This window comes from Hibiscus syriacus, unplaced genomic scaffold, assembly GCF_006381635.1.
Source record: "Hibiscus syriacus cultivar Baekdansim isolate YM2019G1 unplaced genomic scaffold, ASM638163v2 tig00110429_pilon, whole genome shotgun sequence".
NCBI classification, from domain to species: Eukaryota; Viridiplantae; Streptophyta; class Magnoliopsida; order Malvales; family Malvaceae; genus Hibiscus; species Hibiscus syriacus.
The window spans coordinates 9422286-9445879 of NW_024062733.1; the positions used below are offsets into that span (position 1 = coordinate 9422286).

The following is a 23594-nucleotide window of genomic DNA, read 5'->3' on the forward strand; positions in this document are numbered from 1 at the left end:
CCATGTTAAAAAGGCATTTAGATGGCTCTGTTGATCGATACAAAGTCAAAAAGTCAAATTAATAACAAAGGGTATTCTAAAGACGTTGGTCGAGATTATTTTGGCACTTTTAGTTTTGTGATGAAACTTGCTAAGGTACACATTATATTTACTCTTGCAGTTCATCATGTGTGGCCTATCAAGCAACTTAATATCAATAATGCCTTCTTAAATGACCCGTTGCATGAAAAAATCTATCTAGAATAACCTCCTAGATATGTTGACCTTAAACATTCTCATATTTATCAGTTATGTAAGGCCTTGTATGGACTAAAACAAGTATCAAGGATACAGTCTATTGAACTTTCTCAATCTCTTCTTCAGTTTTACTTTCAGAAATCAAAGGCTAATACACCATTCTTCATTTATATTACAAAGAGAGTCATTTTGTATCTTCTAGTATATGTGGATGATTGTGCTTACTGGTAATGGTATTGACTTTATTGTTCATTTTATTAACTTATTATTTATAAAGTTTGCTTTGAAGGGTATGAGATTATTCAACCACTTTCTTACCATTGATGACGTTTTCACTCTAGCTTGTTTGTTTCTATCTCATGTGCAATACATATAAGACATCTTAGCATAATTTTATATAGAAAATGCCAAGCCAATTTCAACACCTATATCTTGTTTTTTTTGACAAACTACCTTCATCTGAGCTATTTATGTCACTAGATATCTCGAGTTATTGATGGTTACTTAGACTTTTTAGTATCTTATAATTATTCGTTTGAATATTTCTTTTACAATCAATCTTCTATCATAATACATACATGGTCTTATACTTGCACATTGGACAAAAACTACACATATTCTTTGTTATTTAAAAGGTACGTTATCCCATGACATTCTTTTTCACGCAAAATTTTTCCTTCATCTCACTGCCTTTGTCGATGTGGACTGGGGTGAATCTTCTATAAACTGTAAATCCATTATTGGATATGCTATTTACCTTGGCTCTAATCTCATCTCATGAAAGTCGACTCGTTAGAAAACGGTATCTCGTTCTTCTATATAAGTTGTATGTTATGCTGTGACAAATGCAATTGCTGAAGTACTTTGCCTTCAACATCTACTTCAAGAAATTGATGTAGCATTATACAAACCAACATCTTTCTTTTGTGACAATCTCAGTGTCACATATGTTAGTAAAAATCTAATCTTTCATTATCAGATAAAGTCTCTTGCACTCGATTACTTCTTTGTTCGTGACTTAGAACTACTGGTTCAACACATTCCATCCAAAGCTCAAATTGTGGAAACTCTCATCAAACCACTTGGATGAAATCTTTTTATTCATTTTCGATCCAAGATTAGTGTCTCCGATGGATCCTTTATCTTACGAGAGCTTATTAAAGATAAAGATTAGATTAGGTTATTCAATCTAATATAACATAATTTAATTATACCACATCTAGTTATACCTTACATAAACCTTATCTTGTGTACACATTTGACTTTCCTTATCTTTGTAAGTTTACATATTTTTATGATCTTATATATATCCATCACTTGCAAATGTTAAAATTATCATATATACAAATCCTTTACATATAGTATGATGACCATTTGTGAATTTTACCCTATTTTTTGCTGAGATCCCCAACTATGAATTGTAATTTGTAGCATCATCTTTAATTTTTAACAACAGATGACTAAACCAAAACCAAAACCAACACCTAACCTTAGGAATAATTTTAAAAAAATAATAGTTAAGTGATCAAAATAGAAACTAAGTAATAGGTGGTGATCAAATAGGTAATTAATCAAAAAAATTAATCACCTAAATTAGAATTTTGTGTAGCATACAACTTTATTTTGTAATATTTCATATCAAATATTTGTAAAGAATGTAGGGATCGAATATGGAGATGTTTTTTTAAAGGACGAAAGATGATACTATTTCGTTATGACGGTTGCTTTCGTTCATATGTAAACGTCGTCAAGAAATACATCGTTCTTAATACATTCCAATTCATCGAAATAAAATCAAAACGAATCAGTTCTTGATAAAGCCTACTGTGCAACCTTATGGCTTTTTGATTAACATAATGCACCTTGAGGTTCGAGTGGTGTTTAAGATTTAAGGGTGTGTTTGGTTGGGGGAATGTGAGATTACCATGGGAATGGAATCCACATTCCCCCGTTTGGTTGGCCGGGAATGTCATTCCCGGTAATCTTACATTACCAATAGTGGATTTTTTGGGTATATTACAGGGAATGTCATTACCTCATTTTCCTTAGGTATTGTTAGATTACCAGCTTTTTGGACTAAAGTGCCCTTAATTTTTTTTTCTTTCAAAAATATCCTTATTCTGTCATTGAATAATAAAAATTCTACGAATGTTAAATTACAAATTTATCCTTAAACTATTTTAGATTTACAAACAAAATTCTATAATTAAAATTTTATATGAAGTTCAGGGGTTAAAATAAAATTTTTCCTTTTCATTAAACATTTTTATATTTTTAATTTTGTAAAAAAATTATATAAATTTTATGAATTTAATTTTTTTTAAAAAAATATATAAATATTTTCCAACTTGTTAAAAAACAAATATATAATAAGGACAATTTGGTCAAATATACATTCCAATAATCTTTTATTCATTTAACCAAACATAATAATCTTACATTCCTGCTAAACCAACCAAACACAAAATACAACATTCTCAGTAATCTTATTCCCTGATAATCTTTTATTCTCATTGGTAATCTTACATTTCGTAAATCAAACTCAACGTCTCAACATTAATCTAATCCCTGAAATGTCTTATTGTTTGTTCGCCAATCTGTTCACAATGGATATGACATCCCCTACTAATCTTCTAAATATTTAAATAAAAAAACAGGAGGGACAAAAGACCTATTTAATTAATATTTAAACTAAAAACACCCTTAAATACGATTATACCAAAAATAATTGGGAGGGATTTGTCTCTCTTCCCATACGAAAAATAACTTTGTCATATAATATAATATAAAAAGAAAAGAAAATATATATTATTTTATTATTTATTGCATCACTAGACAATAATAAAAATGTTCAGTTCGACTCAATTATCAAATTAAATTGTTTAAATATTCGATTCAGTTTAGATTTGAGAAATTTAAATTTAAGTTGCTTTCTATACGAGTCCATGTCAGTCCAAGTAAAATTCTTGTCAATTTTGGTTCAGTTCATTTTATTTTGAATTTCTGATCAAGCTTATGTCATCATATTGACGTCTATATCATGTCCGAGTAAGATAAATCGCTTTAGATAATTAAGTATAAATTAAATTTACTAAATTTAACTAATATCGTAACAATCAATGTCGGTCAAAAATATAAACAATATAATTAAATAAATAAAGATAAAATAAAAATTTTGAATTTATTACCTTATGCCAAAAAGAGAAATCGAGATAGTGGCCAGACCGATTAAACACTGAGCTGGTAGTTCAGTTTAAAAAGTTTTCAATCTAGATAATGGATCGGACCGATCTAATTTCAATCTAGATAATGGATCGGACCGATCTAAGGAGATACTGCCCAGAAAAAAAAATTACTAAACCGGAAGAATCATTGTCATCTCAGAAATCCATTCTCCAAATCAAAACAGATCAATCTGAAAACCTAAAAGACCATTTGGTTTGATTTTCCCCTTTTTTTTTTTCACACCCCCGTGAAAAGCTCATTTAATTACAACCCAGCCACTTCCCAACCCCTGCTCTCTCTCTCTGCGATCCCAAACCCCAACCCTTTCTTTTAACCTCTTAGGCTTTGAAAAACCTTTTCTCGGAAAGCAAAAATCAAAAGAAGGAAATAAAAGGAATGTCTCTTCCTCCTATAGAGTGTATATACGTAACAGAGAGAATCATTCGCGAGTGCAAAAATGCAAACTCAAACTTCTCCTTCTCTTCACCCGTTCCCATGCTTCGCTTTCTCTACGAGCTTTGCTGGACCATGGTATGTTTATTTTGTTTAATCTGTCTTTCTTTGTCTATTCTTTTAGCTTAAATTTTTGTTCCCGTTTAATTATCAGGTGCGCGGGGAATTGTCGTTCCAGAAGTGCAAAGCGGTCTTGGACGCGGTGGAGTTCGCGGAGAGAGTAACGGAGGATGAGTTGGCCTCGTGCTTTGCTGATATTGTCGTGCAAATGGCTCAAGACGTGAGTTATTGTTATTATTATTTTTGCTGGAGATATATTGAAAAGCGTATTCAATTAGTAGGAATAGGAAAGAAAATTGAAGTTGGAGACTTGGTTTTGTTTAAGATAGCAAATGGAACCAAGGAGTCTTTCTATCCAGCTTGGTAATTTGTTGAATCCATTAGGTGTTGTTTTTAAGCATGTTTAGAATGATGGGTCAGTTATACTGTAATTCATACTAATACAAGCCAAATTCAAGTTATTTTTTCTGTGTATGTGTACCAAACCACAAATAGCTTGCAACCACAAGTGTCTAGTTTACACCCCTTGGGTGATGGGAATGAGGCATAGAGACTGAGATAGAGTTCTGGATTGTACCAATGCAGTTGTTATTGGAAATAGGAGATGGAGGGGGGATGAAGAGTGGGGGAGAAAGCCAGAGTTATGGGTTTTGTTCTTCTAGAGTGGTTTATTCTCATCTTCAGCACCCTTTCAGGAAGTTTTTTTTTACTTTTTTGTGGCTCACTTAATATTTATGAACTGCAATGGTGTTTTTGTCGGTTCACTTTATCCTTCAATTTTTTGATTTGTAAAGAACGACTGATTTCTGTATGTTGAATGTAGTACTTGACATGTTTGATTGCAGCTTATGAGTTTTTCTTATTTGTAGATTACAATGGCCGGAGAACACCGCATTCATCTGATAAAATTGGTCAGTTTATAATCTATATTGCTTATATGTATCTGTATGCAATTTGGTTATGTTTCTTAGTCCTAATTTCTGCTATTTATATTTCATTACAAATGTTCCTTGTTATACTTTTACTTTTTTAGTAAAGAGCTTTTTGATATATTGAATATATAGGGCTAAAATTTAATCTTAAATGAATGCTTAATGCTGTAGTTTCTTCAGTTTGTTAATTTATACAAGTGAGCTATAAATAGTTTCTTCCACAACTTCTGAAGTGATTCATGGAACTTATTAAGGTTTTGATTTGATCCGTATATTAAAAAATCATACACCTAAAAAAATTAATTTTACCTGCATTGTAGAAAGGGTCATTCCATGTTTTGCATAATTTTCTATTTCAAATCCTTATTCTTATTAGCTAATGAGTGTTTCGTCTGATGAGGATGTGAGAAGCATGAAACTTCTGATGGCAACTATTTTATTTTCCATATGAGGTTCTTTCATCTCTTGCTTAATTAAGTGAACAATTAGTTGTTAGGCATTTAAGTACCTGTGGAATTTGACTTTGATGATATATCACTGACTAGAAGACATTTGAAACTAATTGAACCAAAATCCGGATATTGTAGAGGGAACCTTGACTTAGAGCACTAGTTGGTAACCTTTATAGAATTGACTAAGAAAACAATAGTTCTAATGGTTGAGTGATTGATATGGAAGGAAACAGAGTAGGTGAGTTGCCTTTTTTGTGCAAGAATTACTTGTTTAAATATTGAAATTAAATATATGCGCTTCAAATAACTTGGGTTTGTAAGGGGAAATTTTAAGGTGGTCGATACTATTTATTTTTAATTTATTATGAGTAGCTGAGTGGTGGAACTGCATACATCTCATATTAGTGAAGCAAATAAATTTTCTTTAATTTTTATCATATCTTATTGAATTTCAATCTTATTTTATTGTTGCACATACATATATTTGTTCTATGATCTGCAACTGGACATATTTCTCGTTCCATCTGATCTTTGTGATCGTTTATGAAGAGGGATTTTATATTTGCTGGGCTTATGGTCTTTGTTCTAGGCAAAGTGGCTGGTGGAGTCTTCCTTGGTTCCATTGAGGCTTTTCCAAGAGCGCAGCGAAGTAATCTTCTCTCTCTCTCTCTCTCTCTCTCTCTCTCTCTCTCTCTCTCTCTCTCAAACTAGTTAGGTTGTGAGTACTGGGGTCACATGATTATTTCTTGATTTTAGACCTCTGAGCTTCTCTGATCAGGTAGATCTTTGTTTACGTGTTAACTTTATAGTAATGCAAAAATATCTTATTTTTCTTGTTACATTCTAGGAAGAGTTCCTATCTGAGGCTGAGATGATCAGGATAAAGGCTACAGATTTGAAGGGTAAAGAGGTAAGCAAATTTAATGTTATAGACATAATATACATTGATGCATGGTCAATTTTCTGTTTTGATGCTTGAAACTTCAACTATTGGCCCATAATAAATATGGGAATACAGACTTTGTTTAGTTATGTGGATTGCAAGTCTTGTTCCCACAAGCAAGTTTAGGAGTTAAGTTTCTCGGCATGCTTAAGTGATTAAATCAGATACTTGTATCAGTATTTGTCACATGTTGAGGTAATTCTGACATTCCTCATCTGATGTTTTTCTGTACTGATTCCAGGTCAGGGTAAATACACGACTTCTTTATCAGCAAACAAAATTCAACCTCCTTCGAGAAGAAAGTGAGGGCTATGCTAAGCTGGTATGACGACTATTTGATGAAGTTTTTGGAATATTTTTTTTCCTCATAAATGGCCTTTGGTTATATTTTCTTGAAGATGTGGGGATGAAACTTTTTCAGTGACTTATCAATTGATTTGGTTTCGCCTATTAGTAAATTTGTTTTGTGCCATGTTTTATTCTTTGTCCTGTTTACTTGGTGGCCCTCTTATACATAAGAATTTTCATTTTTGTTCCTAGCATTTTGAAATTACTGTGTGGTTGGAGTCAACATATCATAAAAACCATGTCAGCTTTCCGTTGGTGCATAAACAGAAATGCATGCACAGAAACTTGAATTGCTATTAAAGAGAAGCCAAATTAGTTCAGAATCAGATAGGTGATTGAGGATCTCCTCTGTAGTCTTCATAAGATTTTTATTAGGCTAGGATTTGGACGGTTGTATATCTAGTATGGATTAGGGCTAGAGACCCATGTCATTTCCTTCGAAGTTCTTGTCATCAGAATCACATTTTTGTGCATCTGTAGGTTACTCTCTTTTGTCGAAGTTCCGAAGATTCAACCCAGAATTCATCAGCAGCTAGAATAGGCATCATCAAGGTTTGACATGTTTATATATGGTATTTCTGTAATTTTAGTTGTGGCCTGCATTGTGTAATTTGTGTACCTTCTGCAGTCATTAATTGGGCATTTCGATCTGGACCCGAACCGTGTTTTCGACATTGTAAGTTTTTTCTTTCTAATCACTGCTGATTATCTTTATTCCAATCTTTATTATTCATCCTATTTCACTGTACATGAATTCTGTTGAATGAACTTGTTAAGACAATAATTTCTTGATTCATTAGGTGTTGGATTGTTATGAACTTCATCCAGATAATAATGCATTTTTGCAGTTGATTCCCATCTTTCCAAAGGTACATATCACTCGATTCTGGTTGATATGAACGGTAATTTATGTTATCCTGGATCTTAAGAAACTTTGGGTTGCTTATTTATCTTTGATTTCCTGCAGTCTCATGCTTCACAAATTCTGGGTTTTAAGTTTCAATACTATCAGCGAATGGAAGTAAATACTCCTACCCCATATGGGCTTTATAGGCTTACAGCACTGCTAGTGAAGGAAGATTTTATTGACCTTGATAGCATGTAAGTTATGTTGAATTCACTGTCCTCTAAACTGGTGATTCCTTTTGTTCAGAGTTGTTTCTAACGATGCATGAACTAATCCAATATTTCATTTTCAAAGCTGCATATAGCCATATACTAGCAGAACATGTTTTTTGAGCAATTTATGTTTCCTATTGATGCCTTATATAGAGATCTTAATCTGCATTTTTTCTAGCTGGTCTGATTTATGCATACGTGCAGCTATTCTCATTTACTTCCTAAGGATGATGAAGCATTTGAGCATTATAATGGTTTCTCTGCAAAACGGCTTGAAGAGGTATTTTTATTGCATTGTCCTCCTTTTTCCCGTCTGACTTAATCACAATTATTCACCATCTGTAATGTCATCGGTTGAGGCATTCATAACTCTTGTTTCCTGCCTCCTCTAGAGATGGGTGAACACCACTAAATTGTGGTTAGAAAGCTGTATAAGTTTCCTCCGGATATCGTTGACATGTTTCATACTGCAATTTATGCCCAATTACACTTTACTTTTCTGCAGGCTAACAAAATTGGAAAAATAAATCTTGCTGCCATTGGTAAAGATCTCATGGAGGACGAGAAACAAGATGTAAGGATAGACCTTTTTGCTGCTCTATATATGGAAAATGAGGCTATCGCTGAAAGATCATCAGAACTTGAAAATAGTCAGACTTTAGGCTTGCTGACCGGCTTTCTTTCTGTAGATGATTGGTAAGCTTGATTGTAGTTCACCATTTTTTGAGGTGGCTATTGTATTCTTTTCAGTTTCTGCCTGCCCCTCTCTTCTCTCTCTCTCTTCCCCCTCTAACTTTTAACTGCAGTTATTTGCCGATCTTGCTTCTTCATTATTTGTTTTCCTCATAACCTTTTTCACGTTTGTCCTTGGTGGCATTCTGTCATTTGGCTGAACTTTTTGATTCTCAATTGTCCTTTGTAAATCAATATTCTGCTTTACTATAACCAGCAGTGTGCTTAGGACCTTATGTCAGATACTCATATTTTAAAGCCAGGGTGTGTGCATCACCAGGTCATCCTATGACAGTTCTATTATTGGAAGCTCTAAAAAGTTTTCCTTAGCAGAAACTAGGTTCTGTGTGTGGGAGGTACTGTTATTATTCTTGCCAATGGCCTACTGTGGAAGCGGTATTTGTTTTTCTTGAAGTACTTGCATAAGCTCTAAAGTGGAGAAAATCGATGCCGTTTTAGCTTGTTCTCTGTTAATGAATTTTGTGACTTTTGATATTTAAAATTTTCACTTGTCGTACTTCTCAGGTACCATGCCCATATTCTGTTTGACCGCCTTTCACCGCTTAATCCAGTGGCACATGTTCAAATCTGTGAAGGTTTATTTAGGTAAATTCTAGGTCCTTTCTTTATCGTAGAGGGTGGTTGGATATATGATGTGGGAATTTTGTTACCTGGTCGGATACACAGTCTAATTGTTTATGCACTTCAGGAAGCTTACATATTTTTTTTTGTTTCTTATTGGTTTTCTATTTGCTTGTAATTATAATATACACATTCAGGCTCATTGGAAGATCAATCTCTTTGGCATATGATACTGTTCGCCAGACACATCTCCAAAGCTTTGTGTCTACCTTGGGACCTGGTGTTGATAACATGGATACTAGAGGTTCAACAGTCAGTAACTCCTTTGTTGATCTCCCTAAGGAACTCTTTCAGATGCTGTCTACTGTTGGGCCTCAACTCTACCGTGATACTCTACTGTTGCAGAAGGTATTACAGTGTTTTTAATGTGCTCAGTGTGTACTTTGTCTTCTATTTTGTTTCCTCCTGGAAAGGCGTTGGTTATTATGTGTTCTTTTATTGGCAGGTGTGTAGAGTTTTGAGGAATTACTATTTATCTGCCCTTGAGCTAGCTAATACTGATGGAGCCTCAAATGGGGAAATGGTTGCTGGTGGGTATCAAAATTCTCACCTTCACTTGAAGGAAGCAAGGTCAAAGGTAGAGGAAACTTTAGGAGCGTGTCTACTTCCTTCTTTGCAATTGGTACCTGCAAATCCAGCAGTTGGGCAAGAGATTTGGGAAGTAATGAATCTCCTTCCATATGAGGTTAGCCTTCTACCAGCTATTTCATACTTCCCTTTGAGAATTTATTAGACATGCTAGACAATCTTCCTAGATGAACGTCATCTGCATAGGTGCGGTATCGGTTATATGGAGAGTGGGAAAAGGATGATGAGCGGAATCCTACCATATTGGCTGCAAGACAAACTGCTAAGGTGAAGTAGCATATCTTCTTAATAATGTTCTTGTTTCTTGTTGAAGTTTGGTGACTAAAGAGTTTCTTTGAACCTCTGCATTTCTGTAGCTGGACACTAGGAGAATTTTGAAACGGTTGGCAAAGGAAAATTTGAAACAGTTAGGCCGGATGGTTGCAAAACTTGCTCATGCTAATCCAATGACTGTACTGCGAACCATTGTTCACCAGGTCTGTGTTTTTATCGTTGATTATTCTTGAGTTTTATGCATTATCAAAAACTTACATTGGTCCATTACACTTTGGATTCATTTCAGATTGAGGCATACAAGGATATGATTGCTCCAGTTGTTGATGCTTTCAAGTATTTGACACAGGTCTGCATCTATTGTGCTTGTGATTTTTCTTCCATTTTGTTTCCCCATTCTTTTTTTTCCTTCAATCTTTGTAGTCATTACCTTTTCCTGGTTATTTTTCCTTCTTCAACCTATAAAAAATTGCACTGGAATATGGTATTCAAAGGTGGTTAAAAACAGAAAAGAACGGAGAAAGAATTGAGTGAAACATTGTGGTGGTCGTGGGGGGGAGGAATAGGGTGGAAACTCCGCTAGCTTGTTCTTTTCCCTTTTATTCTGATTCAATTCATAAATGATCAGTTTCTTTTGATTTAATTAATGTATTAGAGGAACTTTATTAAAGATTAGTAGTTTAGATAACCTTCTGTAACTGGATTATTGTGTTAATTATAACAGAACTTATTATAATAAATTTACAGTATGAATCTAAGCTTAAATCTAAATCATAGAAATTCAAATGAAAATCAATTTTGTTTAAAATTATAAATTTCGAAATTTAGACTGATACAAACATTTCTCTATTCAAGATTTTGACACCGAAATTGCAATCATAATTCCATACTCCATATTTGGGTACACAAATCCAAACTAAACTGGATCTGAACTTGGGAGTGTGATATTCTTTGGTGGTTGTGCACTATTTATTTTACATTGTTTCTTGATTTTGATTTTTTTTCTTTCCATGCAGCTTGAGTATGACATTTTGGAATATGTTGTGATTGAGCGACTTGCACAAGGCGGGCGAGATAAACTGAAGGATGATGGCCTAAATCTTTCAGATTGGCTTCAATCTTTGGCATCATTTTGGGGACACCTGTATGTATGGTTATCTCTTTGCAAAAGCCTGCAGTTTTTAATGCACTTTTCTTTTTCGCTAAGATATGTTAACATTTCATGTTTTTCCGTTAGAGGTATATTATCCAAATTAATTGCAAATGAGTCTGTACTCATGTGGCTTGACCCATTTGTGTTACTGTATTATCCTCGTTTTTAATATCTTCCTTTGGAGGGAATTAATAGTTTGTAACTGTGCCAATTCTTCCCTTGCCTGCATCTTATACATGATTTTTTTGGGTATTTCTGTTGCTGAATTTGTTTGAATAACTGAAGTACGGGTTACAATCTGTATAGAATGTAGATCTATGTTGAGATTCTTTACTTCAGTTTCCGGGTTGCAGATCGAGCTGGGAAAAGCAAGATGACTGGAGCTGGGGGTTGGTGGACATTACCAATTTTGACTCCCTTATTTCTGATGTCTGATAAGTTCCATCATCGTGGCTTGCCAGTTAGGCAGACATTACTTACAGAGCCACATAGAATCATGTAACTGAGGTTAACATTGAAGATCATTAATTGCAGAAAAGATGATATAATTAAACTGTGAGGTTTTCCATAGGTATCATCAGTTTCGGCCATGCAATTGAAATGCAAGAAAATGAGGAAGGCACTCTTTAGAGTATCCAAATGTTTGTATTCTCTGAGTAATGTTAAAGGAAAGATTGTCTCTGAAATATACTGGTATAATGGTTTGTATTCTATCCATATGTTAGTGATTGTTTGCAAAGCTGTTAAGCAAATGGAAGATGTTGGTGGTTAAACGCGAAAGACTTGTTGGTTAGCAATTTGGAGCCTGTATTACTGATTATTTGAAAGATCATCGTGGGTTAATTTGTTTATGTAGACAAGACCTAAGTTTTGGCAGAGATATTGATTAAAATTCTGCTGCTGACAAAGTTCAAATTTCCATCTTTTCTGCTGGCATCTAGATGATTAGAAATGGGACTATGTTTTAACATCCTGGTGTTTTGAAAAGCCTAGACTTAGGTTGGGGCTTACCATAGAAATCAGCTGTTTCTTTGGGTTATTGGTTCTAGTACCTCTCTCCTCTGTGTAGTCTGTTCTAGTTATTGGTTGGATATGTCTCGTCAGTAGGGGCTGAAGATTTCCTGGGAACTTCTGTTTTGTTGAATTTGAACTTTATTGGAAATTGCTGCAATAATTAGGCGGCAAAGAGGGTTTTTCTTTCAGGAGGGATGTTGGTGTGCTTATCAAATATAATTGATCAATGGAGCAGGCTGAACTTTTGGTTCTAGCTGCACTTACTGTTGTTTTAGTGGTGGCTCATTGGTGTATCATGATTTTTTCGATCCTCATAGTCCAATGCTTAGCAAGGGTGCTTTCTGCTGCCATTCATAAAGGAAATGTAATGAAGTTCTTCATCTAACATGTGAGATGGAAGAGTTATGTGGAGGTAACAGTCAGAATCTTGAGGGGAACATTTAATTGTTGAGGTCTGTCCATCTGCGCTCGCAATGTTGTTAGGGCTGGTCAGTTACAATAATTAGGCTAGTTCTTAATGGAGCTCTAAAAAATTCCTTTGCTATACTGTTTCTCTCTTGACCTGTATTTAACATTTGCTTTAGTATCTTCTGTCTTGCTCGTTTTTATGCCACCTGTCTTTCTTCCCCTTCCTTTCTCTCATGCTATCCTATCTCAAGGGTGGTAAATTCTTATTGTAGTTCAATCGGTTCATTGATGTTAGCTTGTAAGCATGATAAGCCACTTGTCTAAGTTGCATAAATTGTTATAAAATTCTACTCTTAAGGTGGTCCTTTTGGGTGCTATGGTTTCATTTATGAACCCGTGATCTGAGAGTTTTTTAGTTTTTATGATTTTTTTCCTCATTTTCCTTGAATTAAAGAGGGAGGATTAATTTTTGGCTTGAAATTCTGACATGAAAAGAAAGAGTATCATGATAAACGGGTGACTGACAATCAACAGATCCTCTGGCAGTTGGATTCTTTTTTATTAACAAGATTAGGGTATCAAGTTGGTGTCGCACCTACTCTCCCTCCCAATTTTTTCCAATGTGTTAGCATTCTAATTTGCATGGTAATATTGTCCTATTTTCTGAAGGTTTTAATGCATTTTTGGAACGTTTTTATTCTCTCGCCCCTTATGATCCAGTTGTCTTGAAACCTTAGACTTTATCGATAAAGCTATTCTGTTTGTTGGATTTTAGAGTGTTTCCTTAAAATTCATGAGATTTTTAAAGTCATAAAATCTTTGCTTCCTCTACATTTTCTTCATGTTGTTTCATGCAAATCCTTTTTACCGTTTTATTTTTCATTGAACATTGGATACGATGTATATGCTTTTAAATTTGACAAATACTTCATTATTACTTTCTTGAGATTTCTCTATGATTATGTTTTTCCTTTTTCTAGATGTAAGAAATACCCGTCAATGGAACTGAGAGGCCTCTTCCAGTATTTGGTTAATCAGTTAAAAAAGGGCCAAGGAATTGAACTAGTTCTCCTGCAGGTACATAGTACATAAAGATCAAAATCTTAAAGGTTTTTCATCATTAAGCCTGAATTTTAAAATTGCTAACTGGAAGTTTTATCATCGAGACAGGAGCTTATTCAGCAAATGGCAAATGTACAATTCACAGAAAATCTGACTGAGGACCAGTTGGATGCAATGGCTGGAAGTGAGACTCTTCGATATCAAGCCACTTCATTTGGCGTAACTCGAAACAATAAGGTAATCAATGAAAGTTTGATATTTGGCTAGTTCGTTCAGCAAAAATTAATGCTTTAGCTTACTATCTATTAGTGGAGTGTTTGATTGTTGACTATTTAGATGAAATCAATATATACAGCTTTCATCTTTTGTGGAAGAAATGTAATCAGCAACTATCTTCTACGCGTTAGTGTTAAAAAATGTTTTACTTATTTTGTCCACAAACTATCATATCTATCGCTGCATATTATTTTCTAATGATTAAAAACTGTTTATGCAGGCATTGGTGAAATCCACTAATAGACTCAGAGATTCATTGCTTCCAAAGGATGAACCTAAGTTGGCTATTCCTCTTTTATTACTTATTGCCCAACATCGTTCTTTGTAAGTTGTACAAAGGTTTTTTAGTTGCTCCTATAATGGTTGATTGTAGACACTCTTGGGTGATGGTTGTTGGTTATGTAGGCCTTGTGTATCCATACATGTTATATTATTCTCTATTATGCAGTTTGTAACTATTTCTTGAACTTGTTATTTCATTTCTATCCCTTGTTTCTGGTCTATAATGTAAACATGATTTTTCTTTACTTTTGCCCCTAATTAGTTCTTTTGTTTTCCTTTGTCTGTGCTTCCCTTCACCCTTGTTTTCCCCCCTTTTTTTTCCTATTTTCTTCTCTTAAAATTTAATTTCTGTGTTTTGTTCACCTTTACGCTTCGTCTTCCTTTTTCTTTACAGTTTTATATATTTCCCCTCTTTCCTACCTGTTTTCTCCCATTTCCTCCATAATTCATTTTGTCCCTCTCCCCTTTTCCCATTCATCAAGCTCTTGTTCTCTCTTCTCTTACTGTATGCATGCCATTTGTGGTATATCCTCTGCAGGTACATTGTGTGTTCTCTTATATCTTCACCATCGTTTTCATCTCTTGAATGGTTTTGTCAATGCCCCCACTTTTTTTTATAGGAATTTTAGGCCTCATTAAAAAAACCCCTTCATGATTAATGGAACTTGAAAATAGTTCCTTAATCAGCGGAAGGAGGAAAAGAGTGCCCTAGGATTTCATTAACATCAAATAATTACAAAGTAATACATGGTCTAATCTCCCTAAAGAGATAGAAAACCAAAAAGTAACAGCCCTTAACAGAACATAATTATCAACCAATACCAGCCTTTGCTAGGACGTCCGCCTCTATATTGGCTGTCCTACTAACCCATCTAATAAGACCTTCACAAACACTAAGCTTTTGAATAATGTCTTTAACAATTTGAACATAAACGACAGGACATAAAACAACATCCTTAACCCAGCCAACTGCCACCCTACTATCACTCTCGATAATCAACCGATCCTTAAACCTATGCCGAATAGATTCATAAAAATCTAAGCCCTTTAGGATAGCTTTCAATTCCATCAAAGATGGAGGCCCCGGACCAGCAGGCTCTTTGAAGGAGCCAAGAATCGAACCAGACATGTCTTTTAGAACACCACCTAAACCACTCCTCTTCCAATCACTAGAAGTAGCCGCATCCACATTAAGTTTAATAAAGCCCTTTGGAGGAGGGGACCAAGGAAACTTAGTTGAAATCTGATTAGAATGGGATCAGCAAGAATCCCCTAAGGAAGGGTCAGCAATAAGAGCATCATTGGAGATAGAAATCTGAGTTTCCCTAGCTAAAAACCATGAAGCAAGCCTGCACCTTGCTAGAAAGAAAATTTCTGCTCGATCAAGCTTCCCTCCTTCGAACACTAAAGAATTCCTAGTTTTCCATATTGTCCATAAAACCACTCCAGGGATAATTGACCAAATTAGAGAGTTGGTCTTCAAGTCGGCCCATGCTAGTAGGAATCTTTTAGCATCTTCATGAAAATGCTCCTTTTTGCTTTCTCTGATATCTTTTGTACCAAACTGAGCACTTGACGTATTTCTTGTTTTACTTCATTCGGTTCTGTTTTCCTTGAACTCTTTCTTTTGTTGCAGCCTAACTCCCTGTTTTCTGTGTTGCCCATGTTGATAATAGTAATTGAAAGTCTCTTGTTATGTTTTTCTTCTTCCTTTACCCTCTTTACATGCTGTGTTAGACTATAGAGTGGGAGAAGAGTAAGGGAGTGTGGATAAATTGTTATTATTATTTAGTAAGAATTTATAGAACAGAAACCCTATCCCAAGGTATCATGTTGCTATTTAAACTTTGACCAGCATGGTCTTTTGTTCATATTCTTGTTTTCCTTGATTATCTCAAAACATGATTGTTAGAAAATAATAAGGTTAATGCTATTGAATTTCTTGTGCATTTTATTTCTTTCTTTTTCCTGTTTATTCTGATATTTATAATGCTTTTGCATATGGGGTTTCTTGATGACTAATTATGTAGTTAGATTCCACTACTTCCTAAATATATTTCAGTGGAAGGTATCTATTATTATGAAGTGACTCTTGGAATCAGTTGTTTAACCTCATTCTATTATCATCTACAGGGTTGTCATAAATGCAGATGCTCCTTACATTAAGATGGTTAGTGAGCAGTTTGACAGATGCCATGGGACTCTTCTTCAGTATGTAGAATTCCTATGTAGTGCAGTGACACCAGCTACTGCTTATGCTCAACTAATTCCCTCACTTGATGATCTCGTGCATATGTACCATCTTGATCCTGAGGTATGTTTAGTTCGCTCTGAATTCATTTGTGTTCTTCACTCTTCCTGTACCGATTTAGAGGTCTGGAAACTTGATATGGTTAGAAAGAATGAGGAAATATTTTTGAGGTTATTTTTCTTGACACAGGTTGCATTTTTGATATATCGCCCTGTGATGAGGCTCTTCAAGTGTCAAGGGAGTTCTGATGTTTGCTGGCCTTTGGATGTCAATGAGACTACAGATATTACCATGGCATGCTCAGAGTCTGAAAATAAGGATGATTCTAACCGAGTGATGCTGGACTTGGGTCCTCTTTGGAAGCCTACAATGTAATAACATTCTTCTTCTTCTTCCTCTGTCACATTTTTATGTTGCTGAATGTACAGCGCAACAGTTCCTGAAGTTTTTTTTTTCATCCTTATTGATTTTGCTTTTAATAATCATTATTTTGCAGGTGGTCTGAACTTCTTGACACTGTTAAAACCATGTTGCCTTCAAAAGCCTGGAATAGTCTCTCTCCTGACCTCTATGCCACCTTTTGGGGGCTTACACTATATGATCTTTATGTCCCTAGAAACGTTTATGAGTCTGAAATTGCTAAGCAGCATGCTGCTCTTAAGGCTCTGGAAGAACTTCCTGATAATTCTAGTTCAGCAATTAACAAAAGGAAAAAAGACAAGGAAAGAATTCAAGAAGCTTTAGATCGTCTGACTAGTGAACTTCATAAGCACGAGGAAAATGTTGCATCTGTCCGTAGGCGACTTACTCGTGAAAAGGATAAGTGGCTGAGCTCCTGCCCTGATACTCTAAAGATTAACATGGAGTTTCTCCAGCGTTGTATATTTCCTCGGTGTACCTTCAGTATGCCAGATGCAGTCTATTGTGCTATGTTTGTGCATACACTCCATTCTCTGGGCACACCTTTTTTCAACACAGTAAATCACATTGATGTTCTGATATGCAAAACCTTACAACCCATGATATGCTGTTGCACCGAGTATGAAGTGGGAAGACTAGGGAAGTTTCTGTATGAAACACTAAAGATTGCATACTACTGGAAGGTGGACAATATTCCGTTAAGCTCTTCTGCATGTTATCCAATATTGATCTATTTATTGCTTTGATACGTACTTTGGTATTCAGAGGGATTTTAATGTTAACTGAAACATTTAGTTTTGAATGGTTTTTGTTGACCACTGCTTCCTTTGCAGAGTGATGAGTCCATATATGAGCGTGAGTGTGGAAATATGCCGGGCTTTGCTGTATATTATAGATATCCAAATAGCCAGCGTGTTACATATGGGCAGTTCATAAAGGTAAGCTATTATGTATTGATTATTATTTGATACACAGCCAGTGGAAAAAATAATTCCACAAGCGGTCTTAAGATGATGACAAGTGTTATGTTTATTTTTTTTTTATTTTTTTAAAATTAAATACACTTGCCATAATCATTAATCGTTTGTGGAATTATTTTTTTCTAGTGGTTGTGTATCAAATGATAGCCCTTATGTATTTTGGTTCATTAAGATATCCTTTTGGTTGACAGCGAGGGTGAGGCCTACACATCTTGTACAAGAAAACAGATGTACCAAATTGTTCTTATGAACTTCTTAGTGCACTAGGTTCATTTTGAGGAAACATTTACTAGGTTGGTGTGTCTATTTCAATTTGCTGCACGCAACCTGTGTCGTCCACATTTTTTATAAAAATGGAGGCCTCGTTAAAAACCCCCTTCATACCCCTCAAGCTATGAATATAGCTTAACGGACATTAGGAGGAAAAGAGTACCTCAAAATTTTATTCAATAAACACCAAGTACATCGAGAGTTCATTACAGCCATACACAACCAAAATACAACCTCAAAAATGACCAACACTCTGCTAATATCTCATCAAAAGCCATATCCCTAACTTAGCAAAACTTACCCCACCTTACTACAAACAATTACCCAATTTCCGACTTTGCAAGCTTATCATCCTTCCAATTGCAACATCTCTGAATATGCCTAACAATTACATTTTTATTCACCACCACTGCACAAATCTCCTTGAACCACCTTGTCTGAGGAAATGTATCATATATGTGAATGTTGAAATTGATTTAAACTTCTCATAGGCATTTGCTTCGTTATGTTTGACTTTGACACTTAGTCTTGTTAAAACTGATGGCTTGCTGGATTGGTACCTTAACCAGTTTTGCCTTGAATGCTTTTATTGAGATTGGACGTGGGGATTTTACTTGCGCTCTAATTCTTTAAATTGAACATGAAATAAATGTTCTCATATCTTGAGAATATTTCTGTAATTATCTTCTAAGGATCCAATGTGATTTAGTTTTTGTGTGGTTTTTGCTGAGTAAATTAATGATAAGTGGAATTTTCTCATTAAACAACCTCCAAGTGTAAATCTTTTTTTTGTCTCCTATCTTGTTATGTTATTTAGAGTACTCCAAATTTTTTTATTAAAGTAACTTATCAAACATTAAATATCTGCATATGAACCACTAGTAATTGGCTGTTTTCTAGAAGGTTGACTATGATGGTACCACTAGTAATTGGCTGTTTTCTGGAAGGTTGACTATGATGGTCTGTTTTACATTATCTAAGCGTATCTTGATTTTTGAGGCTAATTCTTCTCTGTAATTGTTTAGAAGTTTTGATTTCTTTTATTATTATTATTATTATTTTATTAAAGGTACATTGGAAATGGAGCCAGAGAATCACAAGGTTATTGATCCAATGCTTGGAATCGACCGAGTACATGGAGATTCGTAATGCTTTAATAATGCTTACAAAAATTTCTGGTGCTTTCCCTGTTACTAGAAAGAGTGGGATTAACCTAGAAAAACGGGTAAGAAATGTAGTTAGTTTCTAATTGGATCTATTCTTTAGATCTATTTGTATAATTCATTATTTAACCTCTTGGATACAGGTGTCCAAAATTAAAAATGATGAAAGAGAGGATCTCAAGGTTTTGGCAACAGGTGTTGCAGCTGCCTTGGCTGCTAGAAAGGTAAATTGCTTTATAAGTTTTCTGCCTAGGAAGTACTGATGCAAGCATGAGATGATATCAGCACCATTACATAAAGAGAAACTCTGGTCAGATGGGTTATGTTTATGTATATAAAGCCTAAACTGTTTGGCAACAAATGTATTGAGCTTTTTTTTATTAGTTTATGCGTTTGTTGATTGATTTTAAAAGTAAAAAGAGCAAAATTAGACGTGTTAAAAAATTAGCTAATAGCTAAAGTGGAACACCCTCCTAAACATAATAGTTGCATGATATTAAATCATGTATTTTGTTATCCAAAGAAGTTATACCTTTTAAGATTTTTGTTTTTCTAGAAATTATCGACTTTTTTGGTAAATTGTCGAAATACTTGTCAGCATCTATTTGGTAACTGAGAAAATTGGAGGGAAAGACACCAAGGAAAAGGAAATTGTTTTCTGTTTATCCATTGTTCCCATTTCAATGCCAAAAACACCTCAAAGATTTTGGTCCTGGTAAGAAAGAACAAAAACTAACATTTTACATTTTTGTGCACATAATGCATGTGAGGCATTTGGAGACTGAGAGTACTGGGAGCATATTTTTGTTTCAGGCTTATTCTTAGTCACATTTAAAACATTATGTCTATTTTTCCTGTTTATAGTTTATACATGCATGAACATATGTTGGATATTCTTGTACTTTGCAGTCATCATGGGTTACTGATGAGGAATTTGGAATGGGATATCTTGAGCTGAAGCCTGCGCAATCACTGGCTTCAAAACCTGTTACTGGTAATGCAGTTGCTGTACAAAATGGTTCGTCAGTTAATGTTAACGATGCTGCTGGAGGTAGGGCAGTTGCCTTAGGAACTCAACAGTCAGATGTGAATTTGGTCAAGGATTCAATTTCAAGAACAAAACCTGACGGGAGGTCAGAAAGAACAGAAAATGCCCCCCTCAGTAAATCTGATCTGAAAACAAAAGTTAGTACATCAGCCAATGGTTCTGATGCTGTGTTATCTGTTCCCTTGCCTACTTCACTAGCTGGAACAGCAAAATCACTTGAAAATCAGAAACAGCTAGATGATTCTTCTAATAAATCGGATAAACACACAGCTAAAATTCCTGCAAAGAACCCTGCTGAATTAGAGGTATCTAATGTTACCTTATGGATAATTCTAGCACTTTTTTGTGTGTATATATATATATATATATATATGATTTTTCACATTTCACAATTTTTTCTTCATCAGTTAAAAGCCTCTGCCAAACGCTCTGTGCCTGCTGGGTCTCTGACAAAGACACAGAAGCAAGATCCTGGTAAAGATGATGGCAAGTCGGTGAAAGCTTTTGGAAAAACTTCTGCAATATCTGACAGTGAAAGAGATGTTCCCTCTCACACAGAGGGCAGACAAGGTGGGACTACAAATGTTTCTTCAGCTATCATTTCCAATGGTAAAACACCTAACGGTTCATTGAAATAGATGTCCTTGTATGGATTAAAAGCAGATTTTGTAGTTTCTAAGCTTGCTGATCTAAGCATTTCTACAGGGAAAGATAATGACTCTGAAGTCCCAGATGCATCAAGGCAATCTTCTCGAATTGTTCATTCTCCTAAGCATGATGGTTCAGCTGCTGCTTCAAAGTCTAGTGATAAGCTGCAAAAGAGAACCAGTCCTCTGGAAGAGACTGATAGAGTAAGTAAACGTCGTAAAGGGGATATCGAGTCAAAAGATCTGGATGGTGAAATTCGATTATCTGACAGGGAGAGGTCCACAGACTCTCGATCAGCTGATTTTGACAAGTCAGGAACTGATGAAGTGACAGCCTACAGGACTTTGGAAAAGCCTTTGGATAGATCAAAAGATAAGGGAAATGAGAGACATGATAGGGATTACAGAGATAGATTGGAGCGCTCTGAAAAATCTCGTGCAGATGATATTTTGACAGAGAAATCAAGAGATAGATCAATAGAGAGACACGGAAGAGAGCGTTCTGTTGAGAGAAGCACTGATAGAAGTTTGGATAGACTTGGTGATAAAACTAAGGATGAGCGCAGCAAAGACGAAAGAAGTAAAGTACGGTATGCTGATACATCCGTAACATCAGTAGAGAAGTCTCATGCTGATGATCGGTTTCATGTGCAAAGCTTGCCTCCACCGCCACCTTTACCTCCTCATATGGTCCCACAATCTGTTAATGCTACTAGTAGAAGGGATGATGATCCTGACAGAAGGTTTGGTAGTACAAGACACAATCAAAGACTCTCTCCAAGACATGAAGAGGAGCGGAGACGGTCAGAAGAAAATTCCTTGGTTTCCCAGGACGATGGAAAACGCAGGAGAGAGGATGACTTCCGAGAGAGGAAGCGAGAAGAAAGAGAGGGGTTGTCATTGAAGGTATTTAACTGCTCCTATTCTTATATTATTTTTGTTGTCTAGTAGTGTTATGCCACATCTATTAAGTCCTTGTTCCTTTTAGTCATTTATTCAAGTTTAGCCCCTGATATATTTTATATTTTATGCTTGGTCCCTTGACTTCATAAATTTTGGCTCTGAACTGTTGAGCTAAAAAAAGAAGCTATGATATCTCTTTTAATTTGCTCATTGTGTGAAAATGAGGGCTTTGACATCATATAGGTATTTTTATTTTGGGCAAAGGTTTTTGATTACAATCTTGCCTCCATGTAGGTGGAAGAGAGGGAGAGAGAGAAAGCAAATGCTGTGAAAGACGATGACGTCGATGCAACTGGTGCCAAAAGACGGAAACTCAAGAGAGAGCATTTGCAATCAGAGCCCGGGGAATATTCTCCTGTCGCCGCTCCACCCCCATCTCTCTCCATTGGAATGTCACAATCATATGATTTACGAGATAGAGAACGGAAGGGTTCCATGATGCAGCGTGGGGGTTACATGGAGGAACCAGGGATGAGGATTCATGGTAAAGAGGCAACAGGCAAGATGTCTCGCCGAGACACAGATCCGTATCCTTAAAAAGTGAGCTAAATTATAGGTATATTTATCTAAATATACTTTGCATAGTTTGTCCTGTGAAACTTAATGAATTTGCTATCCGTGCCACATGTTCATGCAGAGTATAAATTCTAGTTAGGCCAGTAATTTCTGGTCTTCACATAAATTCTATTGCATATAGAAAAAAAATGCTGTTTCCTTGATGAAAGTTTAGGATGTATGATCGGGAATGGGACGACGAGAAAAGACAGAGACCTGAGCAGAAGCGGAGGCATCGGAAGTAAGATACGAGGAAAGATTTTTGAATTCACAAGAAAAGGGTTTTTCCCCATTTAAGGACAGTTGATGTTTGCTGCTGTAAACATGGGTGAGGTTCTTTATCGCTTCTTATCCATGGTATGCGTCTCTTTAGGGAAAAGGTTTATTGAATCAAAAGGGGCTCTAATTTATACAATTTCTATAGGGAAGATATTGTAAATTCTTGAGCATTATGAACTGTAGCAGTGTAACTATAATACTATGCTGTTAACATTTCTGTTGTATTTCCCCCACCTTTCCATGTAGCCCCAATTATTAAATATTACTTACCGATGAACAAAATTCAAAGCTATGTTTAAGCTAGCAAATCAACCCAAGTTTTGACTAGTTAAAATCGCGGTTAAATTTGAAATTTTCATCTCTTTTATTTTACCACTAAAAATAATACATCTCAAATTCAGGTTACCTGTCAATATATATATATAAGGATAGGATTCAATTACGTAAAGTTAAAAAAATTTACACTTTTTTAGAATTATGGGATGAACGAAAGTCAAAGATTGAGATTTCTTTTCATTCAACTATCTCTATTTTGCTTGTGTTAGTTTAAATAGTATTATTTCTCTTATATTTGTGGCAAAGTCCGTAGAATTTCCCATGTCATTTATTAAGATCTCTATGAAATTCTTAAATCATGTGCTTACGTTGATAAAAAGAATAAAAAAATGTACTTAGTAAAAAATTCGCATGGACTTGTCCGAACAAAGTGTACTAGTATAAGGACTTTCATACATATATAAATTTTTTGTAGTTACTTTTTTGACAAATTCTAATTCTAATTCTAACCTAATCCTACTTAGTGGAAAGGAGAAGGGGGAT

The 23594-nt window shown here is 35.1% G+C and overlaps 1 protein-coding gene across 2 annotated transcripts; it reads left to right on the forward strand.

The window, feature by feature from the left end:
• The first annotated feature begins 3615 nt into the window (after positions 1–3615).
• On the forward strand, positions 3616–23002 carry LOC120125146 (THO complex subunit 2-like). Of its 2 annotated transcripts, none has more exons than XM_039143641.1 (33): positions 3616–3993; positions 4070–4195; positions 4845–4886; positions 5949–6008; positions 6207–6269; positions 6544–6624; positions 7131–7202; positions 7279–7326; positions 7451–7519; positions 7618–7751; positions 7974–8049; positions 8275–8465; positions 9027–9107; positions 9281–9491; positions 9589–9828; positions 9918–9998; positions 10088–10207; positions 10294–10353; positions 11021–11148; positions 13560–13656; positions 13750–13878; positions 14138–14241; positions 16333–16513; positions 16640–16821; positions 16947–17553; positions 17704–17808; positions 19190–19345; positions 19427–19507; positions 20193–20636; positions 20739–20940; positions 21037–21884; positions 22176–22468; positions 22672–23002. In XM_039143641.1, the coding sequence occupies exons 1-33, from the start codon at positions 3859–3861 to the stop codon at positions 22739–22741; spliced, it is 5517 nt and encodes a 1838-aa protein (XP_038999572.1). In that variant the 5' UTR covers positions 3616–3858; the 3' UTR covers positions 22742–23002. The 2 variants fall into 2 exon arrangements, with proteins under 2 accessions (XP_038999572.1, XP_038999573.1); XM_039143642.1 differs by having other exon boundaries at positions 20739–20901.
• The last annotated feature ends 592 nt before the right edge of the window (positions 23003–23594 follow it).